This window comes from Protopterus annectens, chromosome 1.part0, assembly GCF_019279795.1.
Source record: "Protopterus annectens isolate FY-2018-M chromosome 1.part0, PAN1.0, whole genome shotgun sequence".
In the NCBI taxonomy this organism is placed as follows: Eukaryota; Metazoa; Chordata; order Ceratodontiformes; family Protopteridae; genus Protopterus; species Protopterus annectens.
In genome coordinates, this window is record NC_056725.1 from 1,216,913,479 (window position 1) to 1,216,938,792 (window position 25,314).

At 37.0% G+C, this 25,314-nt stretch overlaps 1 protein-coding gene across 1 annotated transcript in view; it reads left to right on the forward strand.

Moving 5' to 3' along the window:
- The window catches only part of LOC122800655 (PC3-like endoprotease variant B), a 3,659,607-nt gene that overhangs the window by 1,094,169 nt on the left and 2,540,124 nt on the right, over positions 1–25,314 (forward strand). Inside the window, exon 5 of the mRNA XM_044069972.1 lies at positions 2,838–2,930. Within this exon, the coding sequence (XP_043925907.1) occupies positions 2,838–2,930 (93 nt within the window). The remainder of the gene's footprint in view (positions 1–2,837; positions 2,931–25,314) is intronic.

Here is a 25,314-nt window from a genome sequence, read left to right on the forward strand (position 1 = left end):
CTGTTTTTTTATGGCGAGCTTACTAAAGTTATGTAGGGCATCAGCCCTTACTCATTGATGGGATTTACTGATGATGTCAGTGAACAGTTCTTCACCTCTCACATTTTAAACATGTTTGGTAGTATATTTTATAATACCAGGGCTGAGGCTCTTGTTGCTCTAATGTATTCTCTTTTTATCTTCTTGATTTTTTTTTACAAACCTGATAGATAGATAGATAGATAGATAGATAGATAGATAGATAGATAGATAGATAGATAGATAGAAGACAGATACATAAATAGATAACTAACTAACTAACTAAATAAATGCCCTTGTTCAATAGGTAAGCAGTCATTTCCAGCTTGTTGTTATCTATCCAAGTATGGCGTGACATTCTTTTGTCATCCGTGCTAACGTGGTCTACTGCATTATTGTTCTATGTCTTCTGAATGTGACCGAAAATTCTCTTGTCTACAGCAACAAGCATGCCATGTTTTAAACGAGCCTAACATGACCTAAAACAGCTTTAATGAGCCAGGCCAAACACAGTCTGCAGCATATGCTTTTTTTGTTTTTAAATGTGACACCAGGTTTTATTGTCTTCCTGGCATCACTTGGCTTGCATTGTGTCTTGTGCAATCCGGTCAAGAATAGCCTGCTTTTAAAACAGAGATCAGAATAATATTAAAGATAGGTATTTTGAAAATGGCACAAACTGAAATATTAATGGAGAAAGGTTAATAGTTTGAAATGTTGAAAAGTTTATCAAAAAACAGAAAAGTGAATAAATTAAGTAAGTATACGACTGTAATATGATGATGATTATGATGACGACTTTGGATGCATGATGGTGAGTTCAAATAAAGCTGTGTTAAAAAAAAAAAAGTAGAAGTAGAAGAAAAAATAACTGGTTCTAATGGAAAAAAATGAAAAAAGAATGGCCTAAAATGACCTGTCTAGCTGGTCGAGTATGGCACAGTCTGTTTTTACTGTAAGTCATCTAAGCATGGTATGGAGCACTACATGCAAATGTAAAGGCATTGAAAAATTAGTGCTGAGGTGTTTATTTACCGAAGAACTTTCTCATGTAGACATTTGTAAATGCTGACTGCATAGGATCTGAATTAGGAATGACCTTAAGTATAAAAGCTTTACTTAGTGGAGTTAAACTATTTCAAACAACCACTTGGGTACACAAAAGAGGACAGGGCTTACTAATCTGAATGATAAGATGTACTTTTTAAGCATTTTATTAACAAGAGAGGTTTAACATACTTGAACTTGGTGGTTTGTTAATGACAGCCAGCACAACTGTCATCGACTCACAAAAAATCCGTCACAGTCTATATGAATCACTCAAGTAAAATCTACAGTTAAGGTTAGAAAATCAGTAAAACATATTTATTTACAGTAGGCAGATGCCCTGAACCCCCAACCTAGGGCAGTGCCACATAACCCTTCTGCATATATCTATAAATAAATATATATATATATATATATACACACACACACACACACACACACACACCCATATACACACACACACACACACACACACACACACACACACACACACACACACACACACACACACACACACACACACACACACACACACACACACACATATGGGTCCCCTTCAAAATATCGAATCTCCACAATATTGAATCCAAATTCATTGCGATGACTTTGGCAAATCTTCATTATATTGAACTCCTTGTTCAACAGAAACTAACCCTGGCAAAAGAACCACCTGGCCACCATGGTGAACCTTGCCTTTTCTCCACTGTAGTATGATCTCAGAGTTGGTATATATATTTAGGGGGGTGTGAGGGGGGGGTGAAGCCTCCCACTTGGAGGGATTTCTTATTTTGCTGTTTGTTGTTTTGTACTGGTGGTCGAGTGGTTCTTTACCCGGGGTTACTTTTCGTTGTTCCATGAGTTTGATATAATGCAGATTCGGCAAAGTCGTCTCAATGAATTCGGATTCAATATTGTAGAGATTCAATGTTTTGAAGGGAATCCATATATAGACACACACACACACATAGACACACACACACACACACACACACACACACACACACACACACACACACACACACACACACACACACACACAACAACTCTGGGGGGAAAAGATTCCACAAGATAGTACAATCTCCATCTTCCTAGATCTAACCATGGAATGTCACATTGGAGAGTAATGTCAGTCACTAGTATATTACCTAAATCTAGTATTACATTATTTGCAGCTCTTGTATCATAGATACAAAATGTAAGTTTTTAAGATGTATAAGCCTGACAGGGCAGCAAACAACCATTGTTTGTTTCAGTAAAGCAGAAAAAAACTCAGTGGGACATTTTTACAAATCTATCTAGTTACTCAAAAACCCTATTATGGAAATATAGTCTACCCTGAGATGCTAAGTTATAATTATAGTGGGGGGCTGTGGTTGTATCTAATCCAGTCCCAGAACCTGATTCTTGGAATTCTGTTTCACTTAACTGCATTTTAGTTGTGTGTAATAGACGTGGAAAACCAGAAAGTAAACTCTAAGATGTAAAGAGCATGAATTACAAACTTGTTTAGACTTTCTTTGTGGCCTTGATATAGAAATGTGCATAGATGTGTTGGGGTCTGCTATGCTTTGATAACGTAATGGTAAATATTTCTGTGCCTGACAATGATGATTGCGGAATACACACAATAAATTTCCAATATTTGTATATCCCATGTATTGTAAATTACATACAGTCATATAAATAGTTTATGAGGATGCTTCTATGCTTGTGATGATGCTTCTATAAAGTTAAAACTTTGTTTCATTGTTTTTTTCATTTTTATTCTTTAGATAGGAAATCTAGAAGGACATTATACATTCAAGGACCATAAAGGAGTAATGAGCAAAAAGGACATGGTGGAAAGGCTGTCTAAAGAACATCTAGTAAGCTCTAAATGTTAAATACTTTCAAGTCAATGTCTTTAATATTTTCAAATGTTAAACACTGGGTCCTGATATGGTGTTTGTTGAATCTTGGCATAATTCTTAATTTATCTTACTTGCGTATATAACTATATTTAATATTGATGCTTGCTTTACAAATGTATCTATAGGAAGCCAATTTCTTAATTGATGTTTTACAAATTTGTCTATAGGAAGTCAGTTTCTTAAGTGATCGTGTTTAGGACTCCAATGCTCATATGAGAGAAATGTTTGATTAGTAAGGACACCAGAAAAAAAAATAAATTGTACAGGCATTCAGCTATTTAATTTAACTTCTGAATACCAGAAATACTTCATTAACTGAAACTTGGATTCATATAATTGTGAATCATTGCTTTCAACCTCTTATATCCAGAATTGGAGACAAATCTAGATGTAAACAAACCAAAAGCCACAAATCACTTTTTTTGTTGTTATTCTTTTGGCTTTTCCTGGTTAGGGGTCACCACAGCGGAACTCCACTAATGATTGGCAGTAGATTTTTATGGTGCCGAGGTGCCAGCCCAATGCCCAACCTTCAACGAAGGCACTCCCATTCACGCATGTCTTTCGAACACCACTCGACCACAGGGAGGACATGCAGACTCCACACAGAAGGTGCTCCAGCCAAGAATCGAATGGGAGAACCTCTTGCTGTGAGGCGACAATGCTACCGCTGCACCACTGCGGCTTAAAAGCCACAAATCACTGGCACTTCTTAAATACTGCTACCATTAACCTAGAAAGTTGACAGACTAAGAATATGTGAATTATCATGTATTTTCTGATTTAAAAGAAGTATGTAGGAAAGACAGAACAACATTTTGAGTGAAAGTCAGATACACCAGACAAATCAGGTGAAGAGAAGCTTAATGAGGAAAAAAGCACAAAGAATAGTTGTCCTAAATTAGCAGTATTCTTATAGCTGTCTTGTCTGTTTGAGTCATACAGTTTTGCAAGGATCAGGTAAATGAGTGATCATTTTCCATACTTCAGCAAAATGCTTATTTAACAGTAATGATCTGTACAAAGGGCGAAACCACTTTTTTTTTAGACACAGTAGCATTTAATGTTTATTAAATGTGGGGTTCGGTGCAAGGGACATCCTTACATGCGAATGTAGGAATTGTGCCCCTCAAAATAAGTGTTATAAACATTTTTACAAATGCCATTTTGAAAAGTTTCTTTTCTTTACAGATGACATTTAATGATGATTTTTTTTAAGACATTTACCACATCACCAGCATCCATTTGCTGTAATGTAGTTAGATGTATGGCTGTGCCACTTCTCAAAAAAAAAACTGCATTGCTGGTTCAATGCCATCATTTTTTTTAATTCATCTTACACTTCTGCAATTTTTGCCAGACCACAATTAAGGTACATTTTCCCTAAGGGATAAATAATTTGTGCAGTGCCTGCACTGGAAGAAAGGTGGAAGTAGCATCCCTGGAAAGTAAAGTGGGACAGGCAGAAGGCTTGCTGTTAGGTAATGGGACTGGGTGTCTGAGCTTAAGATTTGGAGGGGAGTTTCAGGGCTGAGAGGAGGCAGGGCTAGGCTAGGGAGATAAAACCAGTGGGGTAAAGCATTTTAACCTCTTTCACTGGTAATACGAAAAGCAGTGACCCCACTTTGTAGATGAACAGGGCATTTCTGGGCTGGAAGCAGTCAGGTTTGCAAGAAAGGGCACCCAAGACACCCATGCAGGCTGAAGCCCTGATGATGCCCATACTTGGGTGGGGGGGGCAGAATAGCAATTAATTATGGGCAAATGTTGGTACATACTTGGTCCATGAAGTCTGTGCTTGCCAAGGTGGGCAGGGGCAGTCTGCTATTGCAGGGATGCACCAGGTCGTGCTGAGGAACACCACATGGTTGCCTCTTATTATTTATTTATTTTATTTTATTTTATTTTACATTTGTTAACCGGGATAGTCCGACTGGATACATGTCCATTTTCAGCAGAGGCCCAGGGAGAAAAGCTCCAGACATACAGACAATATATTATTGCATTTTTACAATTTAAACACAGACATCAAATTCTGGACAATATTTCAAACATTAATAGGATATTCAGATGTCAGCAGCCTCTTGGCAGGAGCCTTGGGGCATCCAGCATTTCTGCAAGGTTTAGAAGCTGCCACCAGGTCTAGAGAATGTAACTGGATGATGTCTTAGTTGGTGAATTATTAAATATCTTGAATAAGTAAGTGTCAGAATAAAGAGGTGATATATCCATTGGAAGGGAAATCCTGATGTCATGAATCCAGATTAAGATAGCACATCTGTAATTGAATGTGTGAGCACATAGCAGCATTTTTCAAATCAAAATGCTGCTATTAAACTATGATAGTGTGTTGTAAAATGTTTCTTTTAAAGTATTATTCAAAGAGACCAGGTGTATTCAACATAAGGCATGTATTTAAATAATGACGCAAGATTTGGAATAAAAGTATGGTCAGAAGCTGCTTTTGGTGTATCAGTACTCTAACCTACAGGTAATTATTAACAAAGGAATAACTCTGTGTTTCATTCTGCTGACCCAGTTATCAAACTAATGTTCACAGATGCCACGGTTTATATTATTTCTGAAACCAGTTCTCAAGAAATAGCATTATCAGTACCACTATACTACCAACCACTTAGTATGTGCGTTACAGGTGTGCACGACTCTATCCTAGTATGTGCCTTACAGGTGTGTATGAGTCTGTCCTAGTATGTGCCTTACAGGTGTGCATGACTCTGTCCTAGTATGTGACTTACAGGTGTGCACGACTCTGTCCTAGTATGTGCCTTACACATGTGTATGACTTTGTCCTAGTATGTGCCTTACAGGTGTGCACAATTCTGTCCTAGTATGTGCTTTACAGGTGTGCATGACTCTGTCCTAGTATGTGCCTTACAGGTGTGCATGACTCTGTCCTAGTATGTGCCTTACAGGTGTGTAAGACTCTGTCCTAGTATGTGCCTTACAGGTGTGCACGATTCTGTCCTAATATGTGCCTTACAGGTGTGCATGATTCTGTCCTAGTATGTGCTTTACAGGTGTGCATGACTCTGTCCTAGTATGTGCCTTACAGCTGTGCACGACTCTGTCCTAGTGCTTTACAGGTGTGCATGACTCTGTCCTAGTATGTGCCTTACAGGTGTGCACGATTCTGTCCTGGTATCTGCTTTACAGGTGTGCATGACTCTGTCCTTTCTATGCAACTGTAGCATGATGCTGATATACAAAAGGACTATGAGCAAATGTTTACTTGGCTAGCTGATAGTGTGAAGTGTTGTATGCCACAGAAATGATCCAGAATGAATTGAAAATGGACTTTTCACAAATGAAAATGTTGGATGCATTACAGTAGAGTATTTTTAATTACATAATTCACTGCAGTACAATTTTATATTTTATTCTGCATAGTAACATGAACCTGTCCAGCAGGAGTGGTACATATGTTACAGTAGCAGGGCATACACAAAGGAGAATATGTACAGTCATTTATATAGAACTCAGTACATGACATTTTAAACAGCAACAAAACACATTATGGTAAAATATATATTGTAGAAACAAATGCAATTCAAATAGCTTTTCATAAAGAAAAAGGATCATGAAACAACTTTCATGAAAAATAAGGTGGATATGGTTAAATTTTACAGAGGCATCAAGAGGTGATTTAATTATTGAAATCTAACTATTATGTTAAATTGTTGTGTGATGCTGTTCCATAACTTAAGGAATCATGACAAACGTATTGTGACACTAAAGTCTACATGAAGCCTTTATACTATGAACCTTAAATTAAATTCCTGGCACATTGTGACATGCTGCACACAATGAAAAGACCACATTTCTCATATAGAAGTGAATAGACCACTAATGCAACTTCTGCAAAATATCTTTCCATAAATTTCATCTGCTTGTTAGAGTAGGTGTAAGTTGTGTGATCTGTCATGAGGTTAATCAGGAAAATACGTTGTAAAGGCTGGGCCCTTAGATGGGCACAGCGTGGGGGGAGGGGCCTGTAAGAATTAATAACAGTAATAAGTAATGTGCATTGAACAATGTTCAGTGTAAGGAACAGGTCCTGCTTTACTTATTCATGTGAAATAATCACATTGTGCTTTGAAAGCAGTATGAATGCATTCAGCAATGACACTAAAAATAGTTTGGTTGGACGGCTGGTAAATGAGGTGTAATTAAAAAAAAAATGCCCAAAGTTATGAATTTTGCTGGAACTTAATCTAGAAGAAAAAGGATATACATGCAGACAGACAAATACACTTAATTGTATTTCAAGTTCACTCTAAGGTACCCCACATGAGAGCCAAATGGGAACTAGGTTCTGTGAAGCAGCAGTTTTAACTGCTACATCAGTGTGCAGACTCAGCAAGGAAAAACAAATAAAACAGACATAAACTCTTTCACTATACTCAGTTGTGGTACTTATGATGTGTTACTGGAAGCTATGGCAACGTGTACAGAATGTAAAATTAAAAGCATAATTGTAAATGTAAACATAATGCAGTGGATGTTTGATATAAGCGCTATAAAATGTTTAATAATGTTGCAGTGTAAAAAGCTTAAAACAGATAATTGAACAGACATTAGTCCATGCTAGTGTGCACATCTAGGAGCAGACCTCTGAAACAGGCATACCACATATGGAAATGCTGATTTCATATTTATATTAGCCATCAAGCTCGTCTGAAATGACAGTTACTCTGATAAATACAGTAGTTACTTTGAAACATGTTGAAGCCAAAACAATCTCCCTATCCTAACAGGCAGCCTAGTCCTTGAAGCCATGATGCAAGTGGTTGAAAGCAGAATGGTTTAGCAGCTGTTGAATAAGAGGCATAGTCACCATGACAAAACTGCCACAGCACCCCAGAAAGTTAACACAAACTAAAGAAAAATGCAAATGTAATCTGTTTTTAAACAAGAAACATCTTTATTAAATTATCGTGTATGACATAGGCCGTGTAACATTTATATAAATGACAATAAACCATCTCGACGCAATCTTATTATGCATTCCAAACAGTGCGACACAACTGTAGCTGCAAATATTATACATCAGTTTTAACATATCCAGTCATTGTTAGTCAGCCATTACATAGCTCATTCAAATCCTGCCTTTTTTTAAACCTTGTTCTTCCTCTGCATGTATTGTTCCCACATTTCCATTTTTTCCTATGTAAATATGCTCCTACCCTTTTCTAAAGAACCCAGTTCAAGTTTTTTATCTCTGTTACTATCTTTTCTGCTTCTAGTAAAGTTGATTTAGACTTTGATTTCCATTTTCCATTAATTGCTTTTTGGCAGCCACTGTAATTATAATGAGCAAGACCTTACTATATCTAGGCAGTTCCGATTCTGTACATTAGCTCAAAAAAATAATTTACCTAGTTACTCCAATTTGCTCACCAAAAGCCAATGAATACCAAAGCAGTTTGAGGCCAGATTCCCAAGTGTCCACAAAAGAACACTGCCAGAAGTGATTCCCCTTCCCTCACAAATCCACTTTCCAAGAGCTGAGATAAGATGAAAAGCAGCTGCAAATGAATGCACACAGGCAACAGCCATGATGACATTGAAGCCCCTCTCCAAGGCAAGGTGACTCTGTGTTATGAAGAACAATGGCAGCCATTTTACCAACTGCTTCAGAGCTTTTACTTACAAACAGACAAGTATGAAACTGTAGAAAGCCAGAATATACCACAATGATCTAGGTCTGAAGGATAGCCAACTGTCACCATGTTGTCCCAAACATGAACATGTGAGACAGAGGATTCAGGGATCCTATTCACTTAATAAAATGTGATAGATTATGCACCATAATACAGAAGGCAGCTATTAAGGCTGTTGCATTACTGGACTATGTAGCCAGAACAGAGGGTATGAGGTGCTGAAGATAAATTTCTCCTGCAGAGAGGGTGGTAAAGCTGCATCTAGAACACTGCATCCAGTTTTATTAGTGGTATAGATAAAGGGAGACAAGAGCAATAGGTCAGTTAAATGAGTGCTTACTAATGTAGTGAAGAGAAATGCTCGAGCTCGATATGGAGGGAGGCTCAGCGTCATTAACATAGTACATGCTAGAATAAAGAAACTAAACTGTGAGTATTCTATGGAAATGATACATTGACACTAACCAACCCAAAAAAAAAAAAAACTAAAAGGGAAAATGACAAGGTAAACTATGTTTATGAAAAGGGGAAGCCCACTATCACTAACCAGGTATGCATTAGAATAAATAAGCTAAAGTGTGGATATGTTGTGGGAATGTTACACTTACACTGACCAAGAATACAGTGAAATAAGGGAGATGAGCTATTGGTATGGAAACATCACACTGTCACACTTATCACATTGTTATTGACCAAGTGAGAAGATTAGCGATGAAGAGGAACAGCAGGAATAAGTGAACTGGGTATGCCTGATGCCTGAAAGTTGGAAAATTTAATGTGAGTAGGGGGAATAATGTGTGAAAAACATGCCAAGGAGGATCTTTCTTATTGAGAGCATTTCTATTTAGAGAGGAATTCGAAGGTTGATTTGCAGTTTCTAAAATCTGGTGATATTACATTCCAAGGCCCTATTTGCTAATGGTGAAGAAGGTGTGATCAGATGCTGAAAGAGAATTTGGGGTCTGTGGAGTAGAGGAGTGATATTAAGCTGTGATTTAAGTTAGTGTGGGCTAACTGTTGTGTGTTGTTTGCAAGTGAATTGGGAGAGAGATGCTAAATTTAAGGATTATCTGTATGACAGTAGGGATAATGAGGCCTACATATTTGTAATGGGATACAGGTTGGCATGGATGAAGGATGTGTAGTGGTATTCACATCTCTGTATGACAGTAGGGATAATGAGGCCTACATGTTTGTAATGGGATACAGGTTGGCATGGATGAAGGATGTGTAGTAGTATTCACATCTAGCATGATCAATCTGCAAATACAGTTTGGTAGGACTTATAGATTTTTAAGTTTTGGATAAAGGTGTAGGTGCATTGGGGAATGCTATATTCCAGGTGAAGCTGGTGAATGCCTTCCACTGTGGCATTTTGGGCTGTGAAGAGAGGGTGTAAGTGAGGTTATAACAGCAGAAATAGAACTGATTAACTTTATCTGTAGAGAGGTTTATCTGGTTTGATACTGACAGTGTGCAGTCGGAGAATCTGAAGATGGGGACCTGTTCAGTACAGTTGTTATAGTAAGCTATAGAAGGAGGGAGTATAGAAATGAAGTCAAATTACTACCATTGATCAATGCTGTAGTTTTGATCCACTTATGACAAGATCCTTACTGTTGTTCCATTTTAGGAAAAAAATATAGTCGTGGAGGAGACCTGCATACATGGAGCTGACAGGGGGTGGGCATCTATAAATTGCAATGTTAGTGGTGTAAGAAATGATGTTCCAAAGTTATAAGTCAGAAAGCAGGCAATAGATGAAGATGTTGAAAAGAATGGATTGCCTCACATTAGTTGGATTAATATATTAAATGTTTTCTTCGTGTGTGTGTGTGTGTGTGTGTGTGTGTGTGTGTGTGTGTGTGTGTGTGTGTGTGTGTGTGTATGTGTATTTGTTGGAATTTTGAGCAGCACAACAATATCTGGTGACACCCATAAACTAGACTAGACAGTAACACTGCTGTGCTGTATTGCAGCCAGACAGGTTCTGACTGATTTGGGTGGCATAAGAGATATAACAGAAAAACATATAAAAAAAAGAAGAAAACTATAGCCAGCCCTGTGGAACCAATTTCAAAAATTTGTAGTGCATTCTTTCCACACTCTTCTGACTTTTTCTAATTAGGTATGAGTGTAGAATGCACTCTTATTCACAAGAGCAAGCCTAGCTTGTTAAACAAAGTGAGTCTAATAAACTTACAAATTTACATTTATTTTAAGGTTAATCTGTAAATGAAATCATCAGCATTTCCATGGTTAGCTTTAAGTTCACTGAGTGCAGATATCCTGAAACATAATTTCTTGTGTATATCAAGTGGAAAACCCCAAGAAAGTGTGACTTTCATGCGGATAATAAAAGCTGCTACTTCCTCCTGTGTAACTGGCTTTTCTTTTGATATGTACTCCCAGAAGCCTCGGCTGGTTCCTGCACCAGCTGCAGGTGTTCCCTAGTGCTGTCACTGAGGAATGATTAATGAGGTTTTACCCCCATTGAAAGAACCCTTTAGAGCATTGTTCAGGGTATCCATGAGCTGTCGGGGGCGGCAAGGACTTCAGTGAACAACTAATTATTTGACCATCACTAAGGCAGCATATACATGAGACATCAAATGAGGCTGGATAGAAAAGCTGTCATTTTGTAATTGCATTCACAAATTATATATGGCTGAATATTCAAGTAAAGCTAGTCTAGAAGGTACATTGTCATTGTCCTTCACGTACCTAATACTGTGACAGAAAGGGCACTTTATTTTATTGTTTACAGGTTAAAATATATATGTGCATGCGTTTTTGTGAGCATTTCTACATGTATTGTAGATTTATATCAGACAGTGCATGTGTGTCTATGTATGCAGAAGTGTGCATGTGTCTGTGTGGGTCTGTGTCTGTATCTGACTGTGTAGCTCAGGGGTCTGCAACCTGCGACTGTGGAGCCGCATGTAGCTCTTCCACCCCTCTGCAGTGGCTCCCTATAGCTTTGAAAAATAATGGCCACTCTGCCGCACAACACACACACACACACACACACACACACACACACACACACACACACACACACACACACACACACACACAGAGTAATCGAGCGATGAACTTTAAATATTGCTCTTTTAAACTTATAAACTTGCTAGAATAACAGAATTTCTGTTGCCATGCATTCCACTCACACTGAGAGAGATTGAGCAATTCCCTGGCAGCAGCATCAGCATCTCCTGAAAGGTTTCCATACCTCTCAAAGTCTTACCACAAGAAATCTGGACAGAGCCACAAATAAAGGGGAACAAAGGAACAAAAATAAGGACAGACTTTAAATATTGCTCTTATAAACTTATAAACTTGCTAGAATAACATAGCTTCTGTTAACATGCATTTTACATACACACACACACACACACACACACACACACACACACACACACACACACACACACACACACACACACACACACACACACACACACACACACACACACACACACACACACACACACAGTTAACTCTGAACTGTGCAAAATTTTGCAGAATGTCCAGACTTTTGCCTCATATTTTTGGTCAGTTTCTTATAAAATTGTGGCTTTCTGTCAAACTATTGAGGGCTGAAGTTAGAAAAAATAGACATCCATTTGAGTTTCAGAATTCATACCCTTCAGAAAATTCATGCTAATGCAAAATCTGTTATTTTTTCAACTTTCTAAGTTTGTAAGAGCAATATTTAAAAAGTGTCCCTATTTTGGGCCTTTCTGCCCCATTATTTATGGCTTTATCTAGATTTCTTGTTCTAAGAGGTTGAGAGATATGACGCACGCACACACACTCACACTGAGCACGATGGAGCAATCCCAACAAGGGAACAAAATTAGGGACGGATTTTAAATATTGCTCTTATAAGCCTAGTTCTTTTTTATTTAGTATAATAACTATGTATAAAACTTTATATGCTGTGTTATCTTTATTTTAGGGTTCAAATAGTTTTGCGGCTCTGATGAATTTTATTTGGTGGGAGAGGGGCCAAAAATGGCTTTTTTGATAGTGAAGGTTGCAGACCCCTTCTAGGTACTTACGTTTGTATCTATACGTACAAGTGTGTGTGTGTGTGTGTGTGTGTGTGTGTGTGTGTGTGTGTGTGTGTGTGTGTGTGTGTGTGTGTGTGTGTGTGTATGTGGGTGTGTGACTGTCTTCCAGTCTAATTATCTGCATAGATACTGAAAATATTTTATACACTTGCAACAGGACAGGTGATTACACTGTAAAACTATACTTAGTGTGTTTTAAGGCACTAAACAACAACAACAGGAGATATGAGCAAGCTATAAAGGACATATTTAATTTAAGATGCATTCATTTTCTAATGGCTATTCTGATATGGAATATAAAGAACATTACTATTTCAGAAAAATTGATGCTGCAATAATGTTTAATGACATTATTTCTACTAAATATATCTATATTTGTGTAAATAAGTAGATTAATAAATAATTAAATCAAACATTAGTGTTAGATATCATTTTTCATTAGAAATCAAGTTTACTTGTGTATTAACATGGGTTGGCACTTGACCTAGTGGCATGCACTTACCTATCCAGGAATCTCATTTAGGGCAAGATAACTATAAAACTTTATGATGAGTGCAAAACAGTAACAAAAACTCCTCCCAAACATGGCTTTAAATCACTATATATAGAGGTAACTTTATTTGTTTTAATAAAGTTACTTATATATATATATATATATATATGATGACACAGGGAGAACCCGACCGGACTCGTAAGTGTGTGCCGAGTGAGGAGTGTTAGTGTAATGGTTTTGGTGTTTCTTGTTTTGGTGTTGTTTGTTGTTGTTTTTTTGGGTTTGGGGTCGGTGGTGTGTGTGTTACAAACGGCTGATGGGGATATAAAGGTGATCCATATATATATATATATATATATATAGTGATTTAAAGCTGTGTTTGGGAGGAGTTTTTGTTACTGTTTTGGATTTGACTGCTACGTTTACTCCAACCTTAACTAAGTGGTCGACTTTTTCTTTTCTTGCTATTTATGAGGAGTGATCTTTTGGTATTTGGGCTCTACTTCCTGAAACAAATGGCAACAATTTACAAAAAAGTAATATGACCTTGAAATTAATGCAAAAATCATTTATCTCATCACCTCGACGAAACTAAACATAATCTTAGCATACTCAGATTGCTGGTCAGATCTTTTCATGTCTTTTAAAGATTGCATCCAAAACTATTCACCGGTGAGAGATGCTACACACTCTGTGACTACCATTATTTTAAAATGAAGAAATGATATCAGTATGAAAAGTACTACACAAGAAAATATCCACAGAAAATAAGATGATCTCCACTTTAACCATTTTGATTGAGAATTGTTCCATGAAAAGATTTTACCAGCTGATAATGAGGTTAATAATTTTGGATTCAGTGCCACAAAGACAAGAAAACTCCTGTATTCCTAATGAGAAGACTTTTTAACAGACTGTCATTTACACTGGGCTGACAATGGGCTCAAATTCAGAATGCAACATGAAAACTTGCAGCAACATGGTTGGCTGTCCCTGTGGCCATGCTGAATACTAATGGGGCATTTCAGGAGAGAAGTGTATTCTAATTAGCTGTTTTTGTTATGCCTTAACTGGGTGGTGGTGCTTGATGTCATGTGGGTCACAGCCCAGAGCCTCATTTAGCTCAGGAGCCATTAGCCCCTCTCAGAAGTGTCTGCTGGCCATTTATGCAGTCGAGTGACTCAGACATTTGGTTGGCTGTGTAACTTATTATGGCCACTCCTGGCCACTCATATTAATAAATTTGGACAAAAGGTTGTGTTCATCTATCATGCTAGAACTAAGTGCTGTGGAGTTTACTGGACAGGTTGTGTTGGGAGGTGTGTACATGTGTTTATGTGAAGGGAGTGTATGTGCGAGTGTGTGTCTGCCTGGAAGGTCACAGTAGGAGGTTAGTGAGGGTGTAGGTTAGGTGTGTGCGTGTGTGTGTGTGTGTGTGTGTGTGTGTGTGTGTGTGTGTGTGTGTGTGTGTGTGCATGTTGGAGGTGGAGGTGGGGCTTTCATTCCTGGGGCATTAGCCACAGAGGAAAATGTACATGATGCCTTAAAGGCACTTAACAAAGTCATGGGTTAGGAGAAGCAGTAGCCACCAGGGATATTGCTTTAATATGATGTGGGTTGGGAGGGAAACACTAGCCACCAGGGATATTGCTTTAATATGATGTGGGTTGGGAGGGAAACACTAGCCACCAGGGATATTGCTTTAATATGATGTGGGTTGGGAGGGAAACACTAGCCGCCAGGGATATTGCGTTAATATGATGTGGGTTGTGGAAAAATAGACACCAGGGATACTTCTTTAATAAGACATGGGTTTGGAGGGCACAGTAGACACCATAGAGAGTTCTGTAACATAACCATGTGATGTGTAAATACAAGAAACAAAAATATAAACACTCTGACCACAAGTCTCCCAGTTTGGAGTAGTTCACCGTATATAGTATGTCATAAAGGATTTATTAAAAAAAAATGTAGGCAATGTGCCTTGAAGGCTGTAAAAGGAATCAAAACACACCCTCCCACCTAAAATATTAGTCTTTTCCACCACCAGTACTAGACACCAGGGGTAACTGGGATTAATATCTAAAAGGGGGAAAAAGTAGATTATAACGGCAGGCGAAGAGGATTTGAAACAGATGCAGTAACCCACTACACGAACTGATAAGTTGTGTATATATAAGAGTGTGTGTGTGTGTGTGTGTGTGTGTGTGTGTGTGTGTGTGTGTGTGTGTGTGTGTGTGCACGTGTATAGATGTATTAGTAGCTACAATTAACTTTATACCACTTGGGTATCTTAAAAATAAATAAATAAATAAATAAATAAATAAATAAATAAATAAATACTCAAACACACACATACACATACACACACATCTATCAAGACACATTATGGTTCCGAGCCCTAAGGCCCCATTCCCAGTAACATTGATACCAACACACGTACTACTCCCCACGCCCTACTTATAGCTTACGTGATGATGGACATGTATCAGGCTCAGTTACTCTGTTGACAACATGGCAGAACTATTCTAATAGTAGTGTCAGGATTTATGAAGAACAGCAATGAGCTATGGTCCAGGCTGTGATATGTGATCTAGCCCCACTGTAAATCCTTAGTTGCTACTTATTTGTTTGTTTACCAGTGTAAAACACTGATCACTCATGACCAAATGAAGGCTTTACCCATACTGCAAAATACACCAAATCAAGTAATAGAAGTAATGTAGAGAGTTAAGTGGTTAAGACATGGGTGCCAAGAAAGTCACCAAACACGAATGGCAAGAAATAAGAAAGTCACCAAACACGAATGGCAAGAAATTCACCCAGAGGATGAAGCTTGAGAGGTGAGTCTTGGCATTATGTTGAGAATATAGCTGGTTTTGATCTGAAACACAATGTACTCCATCAGCTACAAGAAGAAAAAATGCAGGCGTAGGAAGTCTACACTTTGAAAGCTGGAAAAACATTCTGACATTGTCAAAGAAAGAGCAGGCAGAAATGAAGTGTCTCTCTGAATAACGAAAAGCTTTAAAAGCTGCTAGATCTTTGTTCTGCCACACATTTTGTATATAATTATGACAGAGTGGAGTTTTGAAAGCATATGAAAGCTGGTTTACATTCTGCCACTGTTCTTTTGTGGCAATGTCCCTAGCTTGAGTCCTGATTTCAACTGGTTCTCATGCAAACAGAGTACTTAACATGTTCATGTTTTTCCAAGTATTGGAGCATAGCCTCAGCACTCCATGCACTACAAAAAACATATACAGAGTATAACAAAGAAATAGGTTGCAGCATTAAATTATTAACAGTTGTAATACTGGTCTGGCATAGCTACATGTTCTCTGCAGTCAGTAAGCAGTAGACTGTATACATATATACTGTGGTTTATATTCACTTTGAGTCAAAGGTTGGTGAGCTGTAGAGAGAAGAGGAGATTATACTGTAAAATGGTGAATCTTATTTCAGAGCAGTGCTTCCTGCACAGTGTGTAAATCAGAATGCATCACATGTAGTACAGTGATAAACTTCTGCCATATTTTCTATTTCCATTGATCAGAACACTTATCATGATCACCAGTGCGTGCTAATGCACAGGCAGCACATAACCCTATGTAATATACACAGATGGTTGTGCCTAGGACCCTTATCTTCTTCTTGGGCTCCTATTTGACTGTGCTTGATTCACCTCATACTGCTTGTGATGTTTTATTAATGTCTCTCCTCCACCTCCTGTATCTGTATAATGAATGTCTTTATTCATGGTCACCTGCCCGCACCTTACATTATCAGTATAATGAATGCTAATTACAAGCTTTACTCACATTTCATAGTAAGAAACTTGCTCATTCTGCAAAGACACTTCCACTCCTACCTTCTATTTCAGTGTAATGAATACCCATTACTTGGGGAACAACCCTGTCCCACCTCCTATAATGTGAAAGTAGATGCTTATTGTCCATAGGGGCTTACCTAGAGAATTACAAAGCACAGATCACCATAATATTGTTAACATAACTTTCAGTTATAAAAATGGGAAAAATCTAAAGGGGCTTTCACTTCTGAGATAGTATGACTTTAGAGGTTTAATATATAGAAGAAGGTGCAGGGGGTGCAGAGTGGACACTTCACATTGGAGGCCTAGAAGGAGTGGACTCAGGGAAAACATATGCAGTTATGTTTTTGTTACATTATTCTCATTTTCATGTTTGTAATTTAATATTCACTTAAAAACAATATGATATTCTTAGTTAATTTTTGCCTTACATTTTTTATATGTTCCTCATAAAGTTTGTGTTTTTTTTTCTTGCAAATCATTGATGATTGAAGTCACTAAATAACCATGGACATTTCAGTTTCAAACTAACCATCTTTCAGAAAATGCATATTAATACAAAAAACATTTGTTCTAGCAACTAAGTTTGCAACAGCAATATTTAAAACCTGTCCCAAATTTGGGCCTTTAATCACCCTAATAGTTTTGCATTTGTCCAGATTTCTTGAGTTAAAAATTTGAGAGGTATGGTATGACCAAAGATAGGCAGTTCTTCATTAGCTGATGTATGCAACAAATGGAGTAAACTGCAAGTTAGAATCTTTCATTGCTCATTTTTGTTTACAGTGCTTTTTTCCTTTTTATAAAGCAAAGTCTAGGAAATCCATTTAGACCAGTTGTATATGTCAGGCTCCATAAAAGTACTGTGCTATTCAGCCAACTATATTTCAGGCATGCAAATAAACTTCAGGGTAGATAAATAATATGTTCCACTGTTAGAGCAACATAACACATGGCCATTTTCCAACAAAAGACATTTCTCAAAAACAGTTTTACTGGAAAGACTAGTTAATTTAAACAATCTGGATACTTTGTGAGTGAAACTGCAGGCATAATATTTTTATCTATTTTTTTAAATGCATAACTGGACTGTGACACAGGCACAATCATATACAATATAATATTTAGAACATAATACACAGAATATGACATACATCAATGCAAAAATAATTTGTGAGTTTTACAATAAATCACTGATGATGCAAATGCTTAATTAATTTTCTTACAAAAAAATTACAAAATGTGTTGATATATTTTAAGATTACTGAGAGAGAGAATGCAGAGACAATCAGACATTAGTTATACTTGATAAAATTATTGGGGCGATTATTTGTCAATGAAACAATAACAACAAATGGAGTAAGTTAAATGTTTGAAAAGTTTCTAATAGTTTGGGTCATTCCTTATACATTGGGAAAAGAGTTTCCAAGTAGCAGAGGACATTTTTGAGAAGGTCCTCTACAGAATGAAGACTTAACAAAGATCAGGGCTGCCTGACCTTGTGACGTGAAAGGCTAGATGCAGATTTTTTTTATTAACTGCTTGTCTAGAGGTGTGGTAGAAATCTACATGCAAATGTATGAATGTACGTGATGACAGTTGTAAATTTGCCTTAGTAATAGTTTGAAGCCAGCTCACTTATTTAGTAACAGGCATTATGCTCCCTGTGACCTGACAACATCATAAATCAGCTGATTTTGCTAGTTGTCGGTTGGAACAAGTCTGTATTGTAAGCTACATTAAGGGCTGTTATGAAAGGGTACAAGAAAGCATTGCAATGAGGAGGTAAATATCAAAGGCTTTCTTCATTTCAAAGGTTAGGAGGATATATAGTTTACAGTTTTGCTTAAGGTGCTTGGGTGCACTTTCTGTATAGCAGCTTTAGATTCATTTTGGTATGCTTAAGCCAGTGCTGGGTCAATTCATACTCCCAAATACTTTTGCTGTTGAGCTCAGAACAGAATAGTGTTTTGTGGGCCAGTCATTAGGCTTCAACCATAATGGTGCCTCAAAAGTCATGCATCCTGTCTTCCTGGAACTGATTACTGGTTTATTAAAATAAATATGTTTCAGAGCAACTGAATTCATTCTGCACGTTTTTTTTTTCTTTTAATTATGTATGTCCTTTTTGTGTATCTTTCCAGCTGACTATCAGCTGTTTGATGTTTCTCACATTGCTCCTAACTTTGGCATCCCAGTATTACCCCCATGGGGTTGTGACTGCCATGGCTGTTGGTGGCTTGGAAGGGGAAAACGGAAGCAGAGAGGAGAGCAACCTGGCACCAATGTGCACATTGCCCTTCTGTTTTTCTTATGCCCCAACTGGGCGGTGGTGGTGCTTGATGCCATGTGGGTCACAGCCCAGAGCCTCATTTAGCTCCTACCACGTATGTTGAATTCAGTGGCTGCCTGCCATACAATTACAGCATTGCTTCCATCACTGGGGAATGCACATCACAAGCAGAAACTCCGCCTTTCCTCACAGTACAGGTGATCCAGTGACTGCCATTCTTTCCCATCCAAACTAGGTGCCTCAGCATCTGGCACCCAAGTCACTGATCACATTTGTGTTGTTGGGATGCAGTAAGGGTGCCATCCTTCTACACCATGGAACTAGGGCTACAGGTGATTTTACGTTGCCTAATTTTGGTGAGTGGATCTTGCATGGTATTAGAATAAGTAAATTGTCAACTCATATGCATTCAGGGAGGTCAAGGAGACATTGATGATGAATAAGAAGGAAAAATAAGGACCAAAGCAAAACCTTGAGGGAATTCCATTTTAATGCAGTCAAACTTTGAGTGAGGCCACAGGAATTTGCTTGGAATGTTTAAGTTGTGAGTTAAATGTGAAACCCTTTAATTGTTCCTTCACTGTACTCATGAGTTACAGTTGAAATGTAGTCAGTGGTTCAAATATCTGAAGGGTCTTGGTTAGCCTATATACCTGGCTAATAATTGTTGAAATAAATCAACCATTTTGTGGGCATTTATGAACAGATTAACTTTTAAAAAGGTGGACTAAATGGACAAATGAAAGTATAAGATGGTGTTGTGAGATATATGGGGCAGTAGTCTTTAGATTTTGTATACAAAGGTGGATATCAGGCTTTCACTTCTTCCCCTGAATGTATATAATACACTTTGAGACACTAGGCCAAGCTTTTGGCTGAGTTGTTTTATTAAATGTTTCTCATTTGCTAGATGAAGGCATAATGACTGCATTATTTATAGAAGCCAGTCTGCTTACATTAATTAACCATGTTAACTTATCTTGGGTTTACAAGGAATGTCTTTTTAACCTTGGCAACTGTCAGATTTTATTTTATACCTTGAGAAGGCTAACATGGTCGATACAGAAGAATATCACCTAAGGTACAACCACTCCCATTTCCCCCATAAAAGACTTTAGGTAGAAGTTGGATACCTTGGGATTCAACACACCAAGTTAATACCTTTTAGGAATAGAGTAATGAGCAGAAATTTACCTAAAGATATGTAGAATGAATAGTGAGAAGGACAACATGTTCTTTTTGTTCACAAGATAAATCTGTTTAAAACTCCCATTACTTCATGCAGTTTAAAACTCATATTATTACTTCATGCATATTATGTTCTCCCTTTTAATGTCTGCTGTCCTTACATATTCTTTTTTCTTTCTGTCTTTTGCTCTCGGTGTACCTCTTTCTTATGATGAAAGCTTTAATACATGGAAGATAGACAACAATTTTATTAGCCAAACCAGGCAGCTCTTCTGTTCTCTCAAAGTGATGCCACATCTCCCTACTCCCACTAGTTCTAGAATAGCAGAACTTGTCACTGTCAAATGTACGAAGCCTATTAATGAAAACAGTTCTGCTCGGGGTAACATGGACTCAGGAAAAAGTACCAGTATTGCCTTTCCCCCATGTGTAGCAGGTTGAAATTTTTGATTAGCTGTAGAACAGTCAGATAAGAACACCATAACCACACACTTTAAATGAGGTATTTTTTTATTTTTTTTTTAATTTTACCTTGCACAGTATAACTCGTTACACAAATGACTACAGCTGTCCTTGCCTGAAATAGAATATGTGGTTTACACAAAGCATTTAACTGTATAATCACATCTGAATAATATGTAGAATTATAAAACATAATAGTCTGCATTATATCATTGGTGCCGTTACCACTTGTACAAAGCAACTCCACTTTTAAGTAATCTCTTACTGTTTCTTTTTTTTCCTCAAAAGAACTGTTATTCATTTTATAAAACAATAATTTAACAATGTAAGAACAGGAAAATAATAAAATAAACTATATACAGTGTCCATAACAAAAATAGTATACATAAGAAAACACTATTTTTCTAAAAGGTTAAACAATTTCTTCCAAGCAATAAAATAATGTGTTATTTGTTCTTATTTTTTATAGTAGAAATCTCATTTTTACAGATAGACTTTTCTAGGTGAACAAATTCAATTTTAAATGCAGGAGTAGATTGAGATTTCCAATTTTTAGTAACAATTTTCCCTGCTATAGAAAAAGTTGACCATAGTAAAAATATTTGTTTTTTTAGGGTTGACTTCATGAATAAAAACTTTTAAAAGAATAAGAGAATCAGAAATTATACAGTTGTCATTCTATAAAAAATTACAAAGATATTTAAAATCTAACCAAAATGAAGATATTATTTTACATTTAACAACCGTGAGTATCCAGTCAGCATGAAGATGTCCACATCTCAAGCATTTTACTTCATCTTTTTTGTATATTATTGCTAATTTGTGTGGTGTAAGAAAACATCTGTACAAGAATTTTCATGTGTATACTCATCAAAACAGAGAAGATGTGAAACCTTTCACCGATTGTAAACAGAGTTTTTTATCCTTTGCTGGGAATTCTTGTCCATTTACTTTATTAGAATAATTCCAAAAAGAAAATCTGTTTTACCCAAATCATTTCTGAGGATCTTATAAATTATAGATATGTAAGAGGTATTCTTAAGTATGCCATTAATAATGGTTGAGATGAAATCTAAGATTTTTGGGGTACTGTTGTTGTATACCTCTAGTGAAGATATAAGCTTGGATTGTATGAATCCATTGCAAGTTTAGATGTCTAGACAATTACAGTTCTATAAACCATAACTGGCAATGAAATAGTCTGCAGAGTTTATTTTGTTAGCTGAAAGAAACTGATTCCAATATAATAGATTGCCCCTCTTAAACTCTAGCATTTTCTTGGTATCAAAGGATATCAAGCAATCATTTGTGAAAGCAATTGGAAAAATAGTTATTAATAAGTTTTTGATCAGTTGATTAGAAAACATAAGCTTTTTGAACAACAGTATTTGGCTTGTAAAAGGTATAAGAACAAGTGTTGGCTTCTCACTTTGAATATATACTTTCAGGATCCATATAAAAATGTTTTTATATTTTTGAAGGTATAATTCAAGCAATGTCTTATTATGAATCTCTTACTGTTTCTTAATGCTTTACTCAATATCCCTCCCCCTTCTGTAGCTGAGAGGGATCAAGGTCATTCATTGAAGCAAAAGTATCATAACCTAAAGTGCATGCACGTGGAGATACACGTTTAGTCAGCACTGCAAGTAGTTTAGTCTGTTTCAAACATGGATAGGAGAATTACAATCTTTGGGATCCTGAAAACTAAAATATTCACCCATTGAACAATTGTGGGACACACGGATAAAGCTTTTCTGTCCTAAGTCATCTTAGTTTTGTTCAAATTAGAACATAATTATTGATAGCCATTCATGGGAAAGAGAGAAAAACCTGTCACACTATGGCATGCTTTAAGCTGTGTAGAAAAATCACTACAGATGCATGTTAGTTTACTGTCTCATATTAAGTTGCCTTGTGTTGTTGTTGTTGTTGTGTCTTTCGGCTTTTCCCGGTTAGGAGTTGCCACAGCGGAACTCTGGTCCGCTAATTATTGGCAGTTGACTTTTACATGCCGAGTTGCCAGCCCTGACGCACAACCTTCAACGAAGGTACGCCCATTCATGCATGTTTCCACGCAGAAGATGCTCTTGCTGAGAATCGAACCGGACAGCATCTTACTGTGAGGCGACAATGCTACTGCAGCACTCGTATTCATTATTAGACTGACGCTGTTCTGTAGTTGCTAATACAAAAAATGTTTTCTAGTTGACCTCCGTGTAAACCTTCTTAGATTAAAGGACCATATATAGGCAACTGTTTTTACATTAATTACATAAGCTGGGATTCATAAAGGTTACCATAAGCCTACAATGTACACATAAGCCTACACTAAGTGTAGACTTAATAGACAACACAAGCAATGTGGTAGTGATGTTGTTGAATACAGAAAGTGTACACATAGTGGTAACCTTTGTGAATACCAGGGATAGTGTTTTTCTCTGCAGCACCGTCATTAAATGAATCTATAAGGAGTATGGATCAAGGCAGATTTCCCTATGAGAAGCTAGCACACAGTATACTGGAATCACACTAGAATTAGAGTTAAACTCATTGATTGAATGATACACCTGTTAAATCTGTAGGTGACTCCAATAAAAAGCAATTGTGTGGAGTACCGTGGATGGATGTAAAAACATTTGAAGACTACTCTGTTTGTGCAGTTGGGATCATGATGACTGCATTTCATGAGATACTATTCATTGATTGATATATCTGTGATCAGCACAATCTCACCAGCTCCCTGTTTATAATCTTCCTAAATTTTCTGATTCCATGCAGCATACAATGCAGCTTAGGGAGTTACCAAAATTTGGACTTTGGTATAACTTACTCAGCTGATGGAAGAAACATCCCATCATTCAGTTATTTCAGTAACTATCTTTATATTAGGAGCAACATTCCCATTCTTATTCCAAGCACCACTTAACAATGGGAGTTTGACAGGCTCCTATAATGCCCCCCCCCCCAAGGTCTTTGTATGTGACCGAAAGTGTTTAATCTTGGATTGTATTTTCTAGTATTAAACTATTTAAGATTTTTGGTGGTGTCTATGTTCATTTATTTATTTTTTTTGTTTTGACATCATAGTGTTTCGCTTTGATATTGTTTTCTACACTACTTTGAGACATTTAGTATAGTTTTGTTTTTATTACATTATAAAAACATTTTGTTTATTTAATTGTCTGGGCATTTGGTTAAATTTATCCACTGCTATTCATGCAAGAACAAACATCTGGCTGGGAAAGTGGTAAGAGCAGGCAAAGAGAAGACATCTGAGCAATTGATAATGGGACCTTGACAAGTTGTTGTTGTTGTGTCTTTCGGCCACAGCGGTACTTCGGTCCACTAATGATTGGCAGCAGGTCGACAAGAAGCACATTAAATGACATTGCTGGAGTTTTTTTTTTTTTTCGTTCTCTAGCAGGGTTAAGGAGATGTTGATTTGCTTCATAGATGTTTGAATCATTATTGTAGAGCTTGTGTGACTGAATGAATTGGAATTGGGACTCCATTTGGAGGTGAGCCAGCCTGTATAATACTCAGCATACACTTGAGAGAGGAGCTGTTATTCTAGCAATCATAAAAATTATTCAAAAGGCGAGACAAACAAAAAAAAATTGAAATCGGAGTTGTTAGCACTGTAAACTCCAATAGTGGGAACACAGTCTGAAGAAGATCAGTAAAAAATGGTGTGAGTGCAAGGCAATGATGACAGTGTATTGTATTTATTATATTATATTGTATTATATTATATTATATTGTATTGTATTGTATTGTATTGTATTATATTATATTATATTATATCATATCATACCATATAATAATATTGTTATCTAAAGCTCCATCAACAGACAATAAATAAGACAAGAGCATGTGAATCTAAGTGTTTCATGATATTTGGCCTGAGGCTTTCAAATGATTGTGGCTGATTGTTTGAGACAGTGATTCAGCAACATTGCTGTGTCCCTTTACCCACAGTGCGGTGCTCTCAAGGTTGATTATACATAACTAGGCAATGCAGGGGGAGTCTCTCCCTGCACAGTGTGTGTGTGTGTGTGTGTGTGTGTGTGTGTGTGTGTGTGTGTGTCTGTGCGCGCTCCCAAATTAAAAATTATAACCTGTAGTCCGGCAAGTCCATAAAACTATTATTTTAGCTGATCTACTTCATGCCTTAAAGAATCAAAAATTGTAATCCTACACCCAGTCTATATCTCAACAATAATAATTAAATACAATATACTAATGAGAAATAACCATTAAAAAGTGTATAGATATCTCAGTTATCTTAAATACAGTTACATGTCAGATAGA